The following is a 16,059-nucleotide window of genomic DNA, read 5'->3' as shown; positions in this document are numbered from 1 at the left end:
GAGTTAAGGGCTGATTTACTGGGTCTATATTTCATTAAATTACTCAGATTAGGATAAGTGAAAATATAAGTAAAGTAATATAGCTATTTTTCTCTTAATACAATTGACAAAAACAATAATAAAATAACTTGATCTTACTGTAAAGAATTAATTACAATCCTTAAATGCATAACCCAGCTCCAATGTAGTTAATTGATCATACCAATATGTTAACTAAAATACAACATTCATGTTATTACCAGACTTGTTCCTCAGCCCGTGCTGGCCCTGCCCCAGCATGGTCCGGGATCTTTCACCTGTCAGGTTGTTACCAAGCACAGGGGGGCTCGTTCACGTGGCACCTGGGTGTAAGCCCAAACAATTAGTGTTGAGAAAAACAGGTCTCTAATTACAATATTCCAACCTGTGTTGGGGCTGGGAGCACTCCTGCTCAGAGCCCTGTTCTCCCAGGAGACCCCGCACTTCCCTTGCTCTCCAAAAGGCTATAAGCCAACCCCAACCCCAATAGTTCCCCATTCCTTATCTATCAGCTCTTTCCTTCAGGATCTGGGGTATGATGTCATCAGCCTCCATATAATAGTCCAGAAAAGCATGTGCCAAGTTACACTGGATCATGGTGAAGTCCAGGAAAGGCATAAGTCCTAAGAGCGTCCTCTCCACATGTCCCAAGTTCCAAGAATCCAGAGAGAGCCTGCTCCTGCAAGGCAGAGTCCTTAGTGGCTTCGGACTCAGCTAGAGCTGCTACTAGCAGAGCAGCAGCATGCCTGCTTTCTTACTAGCCCAGTCCGCATGGCTGGATCCTGACTGCAAACTGCATAGCTGCTTCTCACATGGCTGATCCACCATGCTCCTCTAACATGCTTTGTCCATTGTGCTTCTTCTTATGGCAGACAGGAGCCCTTCGTCCCATCAGACCTCATGGCGGACTGGTGGGGTCCTTCTGTAGTCTTTCCAACTGTGTAGCCCGGAGTGCCAAATGGCTGCTGCCTTTTGTTCTGCCTGGCTCCTTTCCTCATGACTGCTCCTTTCCTTCTGGAACGGCTCAGCTAGCCCCTTGTAACTGATACGCAAAGTATCTTAAACTGTATCATTCGCTCTTTTACTGGCCCTAGCTACCAGCCTGCCATAGGTATGCGAAGTACCTTAAAACTGCACGGTCTCATTCCCCCAACCCCCAAACCAGGGGCTGTGGGGACTCTTGGGGAGGGCGCTCTGTAACAAGACAACCTCCACGTTCTTCACTTATGCAAGGAAAAATTTCAAGACACCAGTCCAGGTGAAAGTGAGAGTAAGTTTATTATATTAAAGCTTGGGACGGTGAGGCAAAGGACACCTGGAGACAGGATAAAGGCTCTGAGACAGCTGCCACTGCCCATTGCTCTCTTGGGTGCGGGTCTCCTAGGACCCTTAGAGTTTACGGTAGAAGCAGCAAAGTACATACCTGAGAAAGAGCGGTTCAGGAGTGCTCAAAGAAGAGCAAGCTGGTGTCCTCTGTCCTGAGGGTTTTATCTATTTCCTGTAGGCAGGAATTTTAGGGGAGGTCTCAGGGGAGGACCTCGACAGAATATTCATTAGCTTTCTGGGTATGTTGTTTAGTGTGCTGATGTATTAAAACGAGCATATAATTGGGTCTGGGGTCATTTTCTAGTTAGTTTTTACCTTTATCTTGGATTAGTCTGGCTTAACTGGTTTTTGTTATCTATCTCCTTCACTATGGCGATTTAAACCATCTGTTCTTAGGCATCTTCAGTTAGGGAGGATAGGGCTTTATAATTTATTAGCTGGCTGTTAATTGCTCAGCCTTTCCAGCGGTTTGTTCGGCCATTTGTCTCAGCTTCCTCACTCCCCTTACTGGGGAATATTCCTGGTTTCTTACTAACCTGCCTCAATATGATGAAAATTTAATTGTCAAAAGTACAAAAGCTGGCATTTTTTAAACATATATATGCTGACATTGGGACTACACTAGAGTATATGTACTGTTTTCTTAACAGTTCATAGGTATTAATAGTACACTCATTTTTCTTCTCCTATAGAAAGCCAGACTCGCCAGGATCCGGGCAGCGAAAAGCGGAAGTGCAAATGCTTACATGCAAAGCAAGCGGAACGGCTTACTCAGTAATCAGCTGCAGGTACAGTCTGGCACTTCACATTTTTAATGCTCAGTTTATCAATGTGATATTGATTTCTACTTAACGATATAATTTTATTTGGGTAATTATGAAAATGGCTACTAAAACAACAAAGGGTCATTTTTAAATAACCTCTTCCCTATACAGTTTTTTGGAGGTAGCAGGTTAGAAACTGGTGAAATATTGCCAGTGAATCATGATTCTCATTTGTGATTGGGAAGACTTTTACTCACTTTCATGTAAACATAGTGTGATACTGTGATTTCTAATAAGAAAAATATACATTTGATCTTCTTCCTGTTTCTGGCACTGAGCTCCTAAATCCCTGGAGTTTCCTAAAAGAAGAGAGCTGAAAAGATGTCTTTTGTTATGTTAATGAGGTGGCTTTTGGACCTGCCTAAGGTTGGGGGCTGGTTGACTGGGGAGCCAACTACGTGATTGAAGGGTTGGAACTTTCAGTCCCATCCCCTAACCTCCTGGGAAGGGAGAGGGGGTTAGAGATGAGTTCAGTCATCAGTGGCCAATGATTTATTTAATCAGTCGTGCCTAGGTAATGAAGCCTCCATAAAAACTCAAAATGAGGGAGATTGGAGAGCTTTCTGGTTAGTGAACAGGTGGAGATTTGAGAGTATGGCACACTCAAGGAGCAAGGAAGTTCCTCACCCCTGTCCACATACCTTGCCCACTGCATCTCTTCTATTTAGCTGTTCCTGTGTTATATTATATTCTTTTACAATAAACTATTAATCTAGTAAGTAAAATGTTTCTTTGAGTTCTGTGAGCCACTCAAGCAGGCTAATCAAACTCAAGGAAGAGGTCGTGGAAATCTAATTTATGCCAGTTGGCATCTAAAAGTTCAAGGAGGGGATCATTAGAACCTCCAGACTATAGCCAGGTGGTCAGAAGCACAAGTGATAATTTAAGATTGCAACTAGAATCTAAAGTGGGGAGGGGCAGACTTGTAGAACTGAGCCCTCAACGAGTATAATGTGATACTATTTCCAGGTAGATTGTGCCCAAATTGAGTCAAATACTGTCCAGAACATTGCATTGTTTAATGGTGTGGAAGGAGACCCCTGCCACTTTGGAGCTGGATTTAGAACCCCTTTTACATGAGAAAGATAAATAAATGCTCAATGACTCGAATACCTACTTATTTTTTTACTTCAAAATAACTTACAGAAATTCACAATTTGAGAAACCACTTTTAGCTCTCAACTTTCCTTTAATATTTAGGATTCCAGTCATCTTTACTTACAAAATAGTTTTTATTTAAGTGAGCATAATACCATTTTTCAAGATTATCTAAGTATTAGGTTAAATTTTATTATCCAAAAATAATGGCTTCCAAAGGTAGTTTGTAGTTGAATGAGTAGAAGAGATTTAAATTTTCTGTTCAGGGAAGCAAGTCTTAAAGACCAGACTGCTAATTTGACAAAAAAATGTGAATACTGATTATCAAACATAAAATCAGCTGTGGGTTTGTCCCTTCCTAGCTTTTTTATTTTTATTTTTAATGCTGCCATTTAATCTCAGGAAATAGTCCAGATGTCTCTCTGTAGTTGAAGTTCCCGTTGTTTGCAAATAAAATAGAAAACACTTCTCTGTGTTCACAGTCTTCTGAGGATGAGCAAGCCTTTGTGAGTAAATCTGGCTCCAGCTTTGAAACCCAGCATCACCACCTGCTTCACTGCCTGGAAAAAACCACCGTAAGTACCCTGCATGATTTCCCACCCTCCCCTCATACTCACATTAATCTCATTCACTTTTGTGAATACTCAGTTCTTTTAGGTGGGTTTTCACTGTCTATATTACTGGAAAATATACTAAAACATCAAAAAAAATTAAAAACCTACATTATATGAAATTACTTGGAAGACTATTGTAACATTTCAAGTTGGAAAGTATTTTATAGGCTTATTATTTTAAATGGTTTTATCCTTAGTCCTTTTCATTACTCTGGTCTAAAATACCAGTTTCATGCAGATGGAAAGTTGTTTTTCAATAGCTGACTATAAGTCCTATAAAATATCATTTTACCCTGATTCTTAAAATGCTGATTAAACAGAAAAAAATAATGAAGTTCAAGTATTCCTGACATCTGGATGAAGAGAATATAAATAACAATAATAAAAATAGATAATGACTGAATGCAAGCATTTTTTATTCAAAAACTATATATGTTCTCATAAGAAAAATAATATTTAATCAGTATCAAGCCCCTTTGGCTAAGGATTGAGCGTGCATTTCTCCATTTATAGGCACCCATTCTCTAGCTTGCTTGCCAAAAGATACCACAGAGCAGAATGAAACTTTTGCCATATTGAGATCAAATCTTCTCACTCACTCACCAGAGATGCATATTTGTTTTCTCAGTTTCAAGATCTTACCCATACATTTATTCATTTACTTTCATTTACCTGCACAGGCATTCAACAAATATGTATTACTTGCCTACTATCTGCCAGACAGTGAGTCAAGACTCTAGATATGTCCAGAAGTCAGTTGTGGTCTCTGTCCCCATCAACCTCCATGTGTGGGACAAAACACAGATATTACTAGGGAAGGACAATGAGCAGCGAAGCAACAATGGGGCCACAGTGGGTTGGGACAAAGAGTGTGGAGCCTGAGTCTACAGGATCAGGCAAGTCTTTCTGGAGGAACCTAAGTTGACACCCACAGGATGACTTAAGAGCTAGTCAGGCAAAGATATGAAGGGGATAAAAGGTGATGTAACCTAAGGAAGGATATAACTTGTCTTGGTGGCAGCAGTAAGAAAGAAAATGGCACCAGATTAGACTGGTGGAATCAGACTGGCCCTTGGTTCAGCAACCTTGGTACTTGAGTTTTGGCTAAGAAAGAATTCAGAGACAAGACTCAAACTATAAAAGAAAGTTTGTTTAGAAAGTCACAGAGGTAGGAGTGGTAGAAGAAATTGGTTCAGGAAACAAATTACAGAGGCAAAAGAAAGACCCTTGAAGCTTAGGAAAGAGGGAGGTAAAGGTAATGTGCCTGGTGGAGGAAGAGTAGGGGTTCACGGAAAGGCAGGGGCTGGGTCCTCCATCCTCAGGGATTTTAAGGCTGGAGATTTTAGAGAAAGTCCCAGGGGAGAATCTCAATAGAATATTCATCACCTTTCCAGGTGTGTCCTTGCCCAGTGTAGCCTTTCAGGGTTGTGGTCTCCACTAATTGGTCAATGCTAGGGCAGGGAGTCATTAATCAATGCAGCTGGTCCTGAGACAGCTGGGGTGTCCCTGGTCTGGCTTTGCTGTTTAACTGGGAGTGGAACTGAAACGCGATTGAGGTCTAGATGTATTTCATGCAGGTCAGAACCTCATTGTCCTGGGGGATTAATGTTTAAGGGCTACTCTCCCACCCCATTGTTCATTCCCTGTCTATGGGAGTCTAACCCATATGACTAGCAACAAGCCAGGGGAGGAAAGGTGAAGGGAAGGACCAGACCCATGACCAGTAATATGCTTAGGGAGGAAAGGTAACCCTAGAGATGAGGTCCTTGTTTTCCCAGTTTTGCTAAGCACCAGGGGCTTTCTGACCTGGTGACCTTCTGTACCTGGCCCATAGTCCTTGTTCTGCTCCTGTCTACCACAGTCTAAGAGGACTTGAAGGAATTTGAGGCTGGTTAGGAGAAAGTGTAGCATAGCACAAGAAAAGACAGAAAAACAATGGGTAGATAATGCTGTGTTTTTGAAGCATGTGAAAATTTTTTTATCTTTATTTCAAATGGAAAGATACTTGAGGGCTTTAAAAGGTATGTAACTTACTAAAATAACTCCTTGAAATTTAAATGATAACATTAATAATAGAATATTTATGTCTACTTATTCCTTTTATTTTATTTCCATTTTTTCACTATTCTACCATTTAGGCCTTTTTAAATTAAGAATTATTTAATACCAATTGATATAGTTTAAGTTAGCTACCTACAAAAATATATGGTAACCAGCAGCAGAATGATTTCTTCACTTCCAATCACTGAAGAGATAAATTAGAATCTAGAGTCTCATGCATTATAACTTGTATTATGTATGTGAAATGTGTATTGCAAGAGGATAAAAACAGTGTGAATCCTTAGTAAACTATATTTTTTCTGTAAAATTTAATATATAACATAAAATTCTGTCTTATCTGAACATATTTTTCTCTGGACTTTCAACTGTACAATGTAAAATTCAAAATGCTTGTCTCAGCAAAGAAATGACAAAATGAGTAACTAAAACAATCTATTTTCTATTAGCCAGTGAATTGCTTCGATTGTTTTGCTAATGTTTAGGATGAAAGATAGTTAAGTGGAATTCTACATGTGGAAAGCCTCCCTTTATAAGACTATTCCCATCAACACAAAGAAAAAATAGTAATTGAAGTCATTTTTAGTAGCTTAGACCAAAAATGTTTTCCCATATGTTACTGAGGAAAAAGTCTTTCACAGGATTTTAGGAGGCAATTCTTTCATTAAATATTTTTAAAGCAAATTTTACACTGTGTTTCTCTAAGATGTACTGTGTGAAAGGAAGTACATCACAATTTATTTCTTGGCTAGAAGAACTCTGAACTCAGGTAAAGATTCTGAATACAACTAGTGATGTATCACAAAGATAAGAAACCCTTTCTGAGTCAAACATTAAAATGACACATTTTGCAGATGAATATATTGTACTTATTTAACTAATAGGTCATATTTCTCTATACTGAAAAGTTTATAGGCACAACTAAAAAAATGAGAAGTGTCCTAGGTACCTCATTTCCTGATTTAAAAATATTTTTAATTCCATATGAAAATATTTGCTGTTATATAACAGACAATCTACCTTAGATTAAAATAGTCTCTTCTGCATATTTCAATATGTTTAAAAATAAGAGTTAATGTGAATTTAAACATTTTTGTGAATATTATCTATATGAATTTTCAAGTTTTTTTTCCTTTAGCTATAACTTCCAGGTTTGGTGTTTAAATTAATAAATGATATTTCAAGATAAAATTAGCCCACAAATAGATACTAAATTAGCCTGCATGTGTCAATCTCAAGGTCTAACTAAAAAGATCTTATTTTCCCAGAAATACCAGTATGAGGTGGATTTGATATTCTAATCTTTATGAAAATGGTATTAGTTACCCATTGGATAGTCTAAATGTACATGGATATTTTTGAGTTTAAAAATAAAGCTATTCATTTTTTAAAGTTAAAGTGTGTTTCTTTCTTCGTATTTTCTTACACCTGTGGAACAGAATCATGAGTTTGTGGATGAACAAGTCTTTGAAGAAAGCTGCATGGAGGTTTCAACTGTTAATCGTCCTTCAAGTCACAGCCCCTCTCTCTCTTCACAACAAGGAGTCACCAGCACTTGCTGTTCACGGCGACACAAAAAAACTTTCCGCATCCCAAATGCCAATGTATCAGGAAGCCATCGAGGCAGTGTGCAAGAACTCAGTACGATTCAGATCAGATGTGTGGAGACAAATCCGCTGTCTAACAGGTAGTTTATTTTGTGTGGACACACACGTGTGCTGGTTCCCAAAACATATTTCCACTTGCAATTTCGTTGCTACATTTGTGGCACCTAAATTCTAGTTCCTCAAGTTTAGAATGAGACAAAACTTAGACTGTAACAAATAGGAAAATGGACCTACTATAGTATTCATTATGAGTCAAAAGAGTAGTTGTAGCAATATTAGAAGAGCAGAGAGAAGATTATGGATTCAGGTGGCAATAAATGTATTTCTACCTCCTCAATCCCACAACTGTTTCTTACTTGAACAGACACCTCTATTCCCAGAAGCCCCTTAGGTAAACACAAATAGCCTGAAATGATAGTCACTGCTAAAAGAGACAAGTTAAATTGTCATTGACATGATTAAAAAGTATTCAACAGCACCTGTAAATAAATCAAAACAGTCAATGTGACAATGAAAAATAAAACTGTACCTACACAAATCTTTTGAATCAATGTACATTTTTGGTCAAAAATGTATGTTGGCCACAATAAACACAAAAGACCATCCAATTCAAAGAAAGATATGTGAAATGCTAAAATTATTCACCTCCAAGGAATTTGTGGGCAATTTAAGTGAAATCTTTCTATTGGTGTTTTCCCTTTACTTCTCTTTATTTGCTTGTTTTTTACAAGTCATTAGAAAGATCAATTTTGCCCAAATAATTTTCCTTCATTTTTCAAATTAAATAGCTTATATTTTTGGATTAACAATTATTAATTCAGTGCTAGTTCTTTGTGAAAATCTGGATGAGATTCTGAATTCAGGCTATGTTGACTTACATGCATTAAATATCTCTGGGACAGAATATTAAATGTTGAAGCAATGAAAGACTGCTATCTCAAAGATATTCTACCACTCCAAAGTAGGAAATGGAGAAGTCTTTAAAAAGAAAATCTTAAGACATTATATTTAAATTAAGTCTTCCATGAAAATAAAATAATTTGAAGTTCCTATCTATACCCTCCTTTCTCCTTTTTCCCTTTTCTCCCTCCACTTAAAAATTCATGCAAGAATAACACTTGGGAAAGTCTTTAAGTATTAGTAACGACTAACTTTTTTGGGTTCTTAACATTTGGGTGTCACGATGTTGAGAGCTTTAAGGACATCCTATGTCCCAACAAGACAAGATAGTAATATGATTCTGTGGTTAAAGAGTTGAGGCATATCTACAGTGTATATACCTTTCATAGTGGTATCTCAAACCTCTCAGAGGTTCTGTCTTAAAGAAAACTATTTTACTTAACTCAACCCAGTGTTTGAAAAACTTACCTGATCCTCTTTCTAACATTTTTATAGAAAAACACTTCAAAAAATAATGATGGAACTAAATTTAGCTAGTTTTTACACATTTATTTACAATTAGTGACTTAATGTTCACTTTAACAAAGAGGGTGGAGCTAATGTAGGTTTATAGTTGTGAGTATATGAAACACAGAGTTTATTCCTGTATTATTATTTATTAATTATTGTATTGTTTTCCATGTGAACAACTATAAACTTACTTTTGCCCCACCCTGTATATTAAAGTTAGGTGCTTCATTTTTTTAAGTCATGGTGATTGTTTTTAGGCATTTAAAATGTTACTTATAAATATGACAATATGCACACCTCAGTTGTAGGGGAAAGTTTTTTAAGTAAACAACTTACCATCTTAAATTTATTTTTTTCCTCATCAGCCGATCCAGTTTAAATGCCAAAATGGAAGAGTGTGTTAAACTAAACTGTGAACAACCTTATGTGACTACAGCAATAATAAGCATCCCAACACCTCCAGTAACCACTCCTGAAGGAGATGACAGGCCAGAATCTCCTGAGTACTCAGGAGGAAACATTGTCAGAGTGTCTGCTTTGTAAGACAGTTGGAATCAGGTCTAGGAGAATTTGAGCCCTGACTGTGGAAAGAATACCAATGTGGAAGAAAGAAGAAAAAACAAACCATTTGCAGATGAAAACGGCAAAGCAAGAAGGTTGGTAGTGGAATAAAAACAAAACTTCCAAACTAGAGAATGGAAATAAAACCACCAAATGGCATTTCTTTAGAGTTTGACCTGTCGTACAGAGAATAGTCTGTGGCCCTTTGGCTTTGTGAATGAGCACAATGAAATGCCGCCTACTGATGCTTCTTATGACCAGAACTCTTTTTTAATAAAATAAATTAAATCTTTGAACCTAATGTTCCAGTTGAATGCAAAGCAAAAAAAAAATATATGAAAAACATTTTGATAAAATTTTTTCCTGTTAAAACCATGAACATTGGCTATGATGATGATTATTGCATATTTAAAAAAAAAAACTCATGCAACACATTTGTATTGACTGAAGGAAACCATCATAATGCATGCTAGCATTCTTTGGAGCAGTGATCTCAGTTTCCTTATGTTGTCTTCAGAATAGGCATGATAAACTATAATTGTAGAAAGGGGAATTTCTGTGCACTTACAAACAGCTGATTATTCATGTTCCATGGTGGGCTGTGCAAATAAACTCCTTTTAGAACTGCAGCATTTCTCATGGGGATGCTCAATAATAAATCTAAAGTGTTCAGATAGTTCAGTGTTAATTATCATTTTACCTTGCACCTAGATACTGTTACAACTGCAATAAGTCATTGTACACCTGTTGTATCAGGAATCAGGATTTTTGTTGTTATACTTTCCAGATTTCCATAAATGCAGTAAGAGCCACGTTCATAGAAAAACTTCTAGTGTAGCCAGTTTTAGATAAGGTTTTACTCAAAAACTCTTGTGTCCGAAATGTTCTTCAGTAATATTCTTTGGTCGCTGTGTTCCCGTGACAGTGCATTTCGTGTTCCTGTGTTTCTGTAGCACCTTCTATTGGGTTTATCATCATCAACTGGACTAATGTTTTGTAGTTCAAATGACTTTCCTACTTTTGTATACCCCAACAAATCATCTTATAAGTAGATTGTCATCATTAATCCCCTTATGAAAAATTGGGGGTGGGGGAAAGGAGTTGACATCCATGAATTATCGCTAACCCCTTCGGTGTCCTGGAAAAGCTCAAATACCAGATATACCACTGTATGTTTCATTAAAAGAGTTAGCTGGGACTATTACCACCGGATCAATGATCCCAGAGTCTCACTTGGTGTATTATTTATTTTGCTTTAGATCTTGAATGAGTTTTGAGAATAACTTATGTGAATTGAAATGCAGAGATAAACTGAAGCATTTTATGTAACTATTTGATGAAAGCATGCCTTCTACACCATTGGAGAAGGTGGCACAAGTTTATCTCAGAAAGGTTCCTGTAAATTGAAAGTAGTAATTTTCTCCACTTAATCAAGAGGACAGGAATTTGATGATGCAAAGTTGATCTCTCTGAACATTTAAGTGAAAAGTCTCTATACTTTTTCACCTTTAAAATATGTCAGCAGATATGTCTGCATGTAACAATGTAAAAAAAAACTGTCAAATGAAAAGTTTTGTTCATTCTAAGCCACCAGTGTAAGGAATCGAGTTTTGCTTCCATACATGAGAAAAGTTAATAATTATCCCTCTACTGTAGAGATTTTTAAATGCTTATCATAATTGATCATAAAAAGAAATTAATCCAACTATTTTCAAGTGAAGCCAGAAATTCTTGCTTCCTATTTCTAGAATAGTTTCTAGAACAATGCCGTGCACACAGTAGATTTTAATAAACATTTGCTGAGCAAAAGTAAGATAAACTCTCTCTCGGGAAGAACTGGCTTTATTTCTAGTATGTCTTTTAAAAAGTTACTAACTTTCCTGGAGTGTGAATATTAACAATTATGTTAACACCTGCCTCATGTCACTTTATGCTTCTAGAGCAAATACATAGTGAAAATTCTTTGATGGCATTTGTTGAAGAACTTTTTAAAAAGTAGACTAAAAGAACCACAATCAGGAATACTTAAGTATTTTGATTCCCAATGAGAAGTTCTATTTTCATGTTCTGAATATTACATTTAAAAAGTGAAGTTCAGTTAGATTATTTCTGTTGGCAATTCTGCCTCCTTTTTGGCTTATCATTTATCCAAAACTATGACTTTGTTTAGACTTTTGGAAAAGAAAAAACTTTTTGGTGTTTTAGGTGATTTAAAAATATACTGTGTTGCTGGTGAATGACTATTGATGACTGTGTTAAGTGCATCTGTATTGTAAGTGAAATGTAATTATTTCTATGTACTATATGGAGTAACCAAGGTCATTGTTTTTGACAATTTTGTTTGAAATTCATATATCTTATTTTAAAGGGTAGCATAATATCTGCATTATGCTGGAAAAAAATAGACCTTTGGAGAATACTTAAATAAAACATGTGCATGCTTCAACAGGATAACATGGCTGTTGCCTTTTTTTCTTAGACTTTCTTCTTTCCAAAATCTAGGATGTGCCACACTGCTCAAACACATCTGAGAGAACTCTGTAACATGTACAGATTCAAAGAACCCATCAATTGTAACACTTTAATGTAGTCTAAACTGACAGAACTGTAGTTCTGCCAACAATGGGAAATTAAGCAGAGACTTCAAGAGAAAAGTTAATATCACTTAAAGATAAAAGAGTATCACTGTTTTAAGTGGTCATTTTTTGAAATATCATGGAAATTCCAACTCTATAGCTGCTAATTATGATAATTTAACTATATTGCAAGGTCTTATTGTTCATTAAAAAAGATGTAGTACAGTTAAAATGAGTTGTTTTTTACATAGGATACTTCCAAATACTATTTGCAGTGACCCACAGTTCATTAGCCTACATGCCATTTGCTTCTTGCACAGTGTGGACCACAGATAAGGCTGCTGCCTGAACCTTATAAAATCTCGACCACCAGTATGAATTAAGCAAGGAGTTCTGAGGTAATAACTTTGATCAGAACTCAATAGATTCTTAGTCAAATGCTCTTTTCTAGCTAGGGAAACAGGAAGGGTGATTTATTGGTCTAGCTATATGTAGGTGTCTATATATTCATATACATACTCAGATTTTTATTCATTTTTTAAAATATGCATATACTAATGACTGACAGTTTCTGTTCAACTGGGGACAAAAAGCAAGAAAATGTTAAGAGATTATTGAAGAATTTAACAGAGTAAATCATTTAGTACAGAGAGTGATTTTAACTAGTAATCCTCTTGGTGGATAGTCCCTATTTTTTTCCTTATTAATTCTTTTTCTTTATGGGCCTTGATTTATTGAGATGTCAATCTTGCATTAAAAAAGTTCAATGCACCTCTATATTCCTTCAATTTAGTTACAATGTGGGCTTGGAAATAGCCTTCAGGGAGTTAATCAATGTCTACCAGCAGCATTGCTCAAATGAATAAAATATGGTTCTTGATATTAAATAAATGACTCTTCAGAGTTTCAAATAAAGGCATCTTGTCTTCCTAGGATTTTATTTGGTGCTTATTTTATTAACTCACAGGTACAAAAAGAGTTATTGCTCTGTACTGTGTAAACTTCATCAGAATATTCAATACAATTGTGCAGACGCACTATTTTTTTGAAAAATAAGTTTAAATTTCTATCTATCTGAGCTGCTTGTATTTAAGGTATAAAACATTCTCAAGAGGAAGATTTTGTTTTACTTGTAAGGAAATATTACTTTTTTCAAATAGTTACTTTTGAATAGTATATTTGCTTAGATAATGATAAAATATATAATTACAAAAAGTTCTCAGTATAAATAATATTAAATCCATTCTTGTACCTTCTAATCCTTTGCTTTTTACTGCCTGCTTTACCTGTTCATTTCTTTCTCTAAACTACTAATAATTCTTTTATTAGCTTATTCTCCCTCTTTCCCTAGTCATTTTTCCCTCTGGTTTTTCTATGGAAACCTACTAGATGACTACTCTGTATTCTGCATATAACTCAAATTCTTGAGCATGTAGGATGGGCCATACATTGCAATAAGTGCTAGAGAAATAGAGATTAAGATTCTAGACCAAATCCTCCTCAATCAGGTATATGGGGAAAATAACTGGGAGTACTCTCTGCTGCACAATGCTATCCATAATCTTGCATCACACGGATTCTCCTTTCTACCATATTGACAGTCATTTTGCTACTTCAATGGCTGAAGACATCTCTTCAACAGAGGCTGCCTCAAGATAGAGTTCTTCAAAATACTTTCTAACATTTTTCCATCACTTCATTAAAATTTTTTTCTGTAGGCTGTGGTCCTCTTTCTATTGGAGGAGGGGTTACAAAAAGAGTAAATATATTCCAACCTACCTGTTTGGAGAAAGAAAAGAAAGCAAACCAACATAAAAAAGAAGAAAAAAAAAAAAAAAAAAAAAAAGGCAGAACTTCACATTCATGATTTGAGCCTGGTTTAAAAAAAAACCAAACCAGCATTTTCCAGGTATCTACTCTGCCCTTTCTACCATAGTTTCAGAGGATGTGAAGAAAGCTACTAAAATGTTTTGAAGGCGAACTACACAATGCTGCAGTGAATCTTAACAACACACCTCAGATTAATCTGATTAATCCCATTGAACTATATGAGGGAATGGAAAAACAGAACAGTAAGTCTAGAAGGAAAGGTAAATTTGTATGTAGCACTCACCAAACTGTGGATCTTACTGGCCTGTGTTAGTTTCAAAGCCTGAGGATGGCTGAAGAAGAGTATTGAAGGGTGAATATTCAAGATGTGGAGAGAGATATGGAGGAATTCTAGAAGACAAGGTTGGGGGCTTGACCAGTGCTGCAGGTGAATGAGAGAGACGCATCCTTGAACTTTCATTCTAACTTACAATCTAGCACTTTTTGAAGTTTGATAAAATTAATTCCTTTGTTAGAGCTAAAAATTGTAACACCAAATGTTTACTTAATTTATTCAGTTTTAATAGTCAAGCACTGATAAATTGTTCTGAGATCTTCCAGGCTCCTTGTACAACAGAGGACAAAGCTCTGAAAAAATAGAATAAGGGATTAATATTGAGAAATGGGAAAGAGAATTGAAAGAACCAAAGCATGGACCTTGACCTTAGGTAGATGAATCTATTAACTTTCCATATCAGAGGCACTGGATATAAAATTTCAAAAGTAAAAGATGTCCTGTATACCACAGTGTTACATAGAAATTAATTAATCTGGTTTGTCAACATTATTTTTATTCCCAGCCAACCTGGTAAAAAAATTAATGTACAAACTACAGAAGTAAAATCCTAATGCAGCCTTTCAATACAGTTTCTTTCTTCTACAGATTCACAACAAACACTAAATAACTGTGATTATAACAACCATGAAAAGATAACAATGTCACTGAGCAAGGGCCCGCTGCCCAGTGCACATAGGAGCCAAAACTGTGAGGTTGGCTTTTGAGAAAAGAAAGCTTTTCATTGTCGAGTCCACACTTGGGAGACAGAGGGCACCACTAAATCTTTTTCCCTAAACTGGGATCTGGACAAGTTGTGTTAAGGAGAATAGGGTGGCGTGTGGTAGAGCTGGCAGAGCAAGTTTTTGATTGAAGGGTTTTGGAACTTGGCCAAGTATGGTAGAGAGTGGAGAGGTAAGAGAAAGCACAGAATTCCAGTCTAGCAGGGTTTGATTGGTCAGTTCTGTATTTGTCCATATTTTCCATCTAGACACTGGATGTCCCTTATTGAAGGACCTTTCTTTTCATAAGGAACTCTGGTGGCCACATTTCTGTTACTTGAGTTCTATATCCTGAAGATTCTACATTCTGGGGTCAACAAGAAGACAGGAGTAGCACATGTGCAGAGTGTCTTCGTAAAATAAGGATTATGTTAAGCACCAAATTGCTTTAAGGAGGCAGAACCAGCATGCTGTTCAACAACAATAACAATGACTGCTAACTTGTACTGGATCTGAAATAATGCCCAGGAACCATGCTAATTATATGTATCAGCCCATTAAGCAAGTTTCTGCTGAGAACACTTTAACGTTAAAATGAAGGGTCTGAATTTTCCTAATTCAGATAATATACATTAAAAAAAAATTTTTTTTAAACCCTCACCTGATGCTCCAACCAATTGAGCTACCTGGTCAGGGCAAGATAATATACACTTTTAAATTAAATCATTTATTACTGTGATGGAATTCTACTTTGTAGAAATACTGATACTATTTCTTCTTTTAGAGTACACAGAAATGAAAGGAAGCAGGGGACAGGAGGAAGCTGCGTTATATTCATGCTCTGTTGATTGCAAACCCATTATGAAGGGCAATCTATTTTCTCCCCATTTTCTTTGGTCTAAATTTCTTCATCTTTAAAAATATGCCGCTAATGCTATTTTTGATCAACTATTGGTGAATTAAAATAAAAATGAAAACCGACTGAAAAATATATTGCTATCCTAATTGACAAAGGTTTTTTTCCAACAACTCTGCATCAACACAACATACACACTGAGTTAATTTTCCAGTAACAGAATTGTGTATCAGACCTTTCCTCCTT

At 36.2% G+C, this 16,059-nt stretch overlaps 2 protein-coding genes across 2 annotated transcripts in view; one reads left to right on the top strand and one right to left on the bottom strand.

Annotated features, from left to right (window-relative positions):
* Window positions 1-16,059, bottom strand: part of TSPAN12 (tetraspanin 12) — a 126,079-nt gene that overhangs the window by 16,570 nt on the left and 93,450 nt on the right. The gene's annotated exons all lie outside the window — the stretch shown is intronic.
* LOC150001974 (A-type voltage-gated potassium channel KCND2-like) lies at window positions 3,752-11,961 on the top strand. Its single transcript, XM_090287441.1, has 3 exons — window positions 3,752-3,841; window positions 7,378-7,625; window positions 9,321-11,961. Exons 2-3 carry the CDS (start codon window positions 7,420-7,422, stop codon window positions 9,496-9,498), a joined length of 384 nt encoding a protein of 127 aa, XP_090143567.1. The 5' UTR covers window positions 3,752-3,841; window positions 7,378-7,419; the 3' UTR covers window positions 9,499-11,961.

The sequence above is a fragment of the Furipterus horrens genome, unplaced genomic scaffold, assembly GCF_987537825.1.
Source record: "Furipterus horrens unplaced genomic scaffold, mFurHor1.1.pri manual_scaffold_9, whole genome shotgun sequence".
Taxonomy (NCBI): Eukaryota; Metazoa; Chordata; class Mammalia; order Chiroptera; family Furipteridae; genus Furipterus; species Furipterus horrens.
Note: the sequence above shows the minus strand (reverse complement) of the source record. Positions and strands in the feature narration are given on the sequence as shown.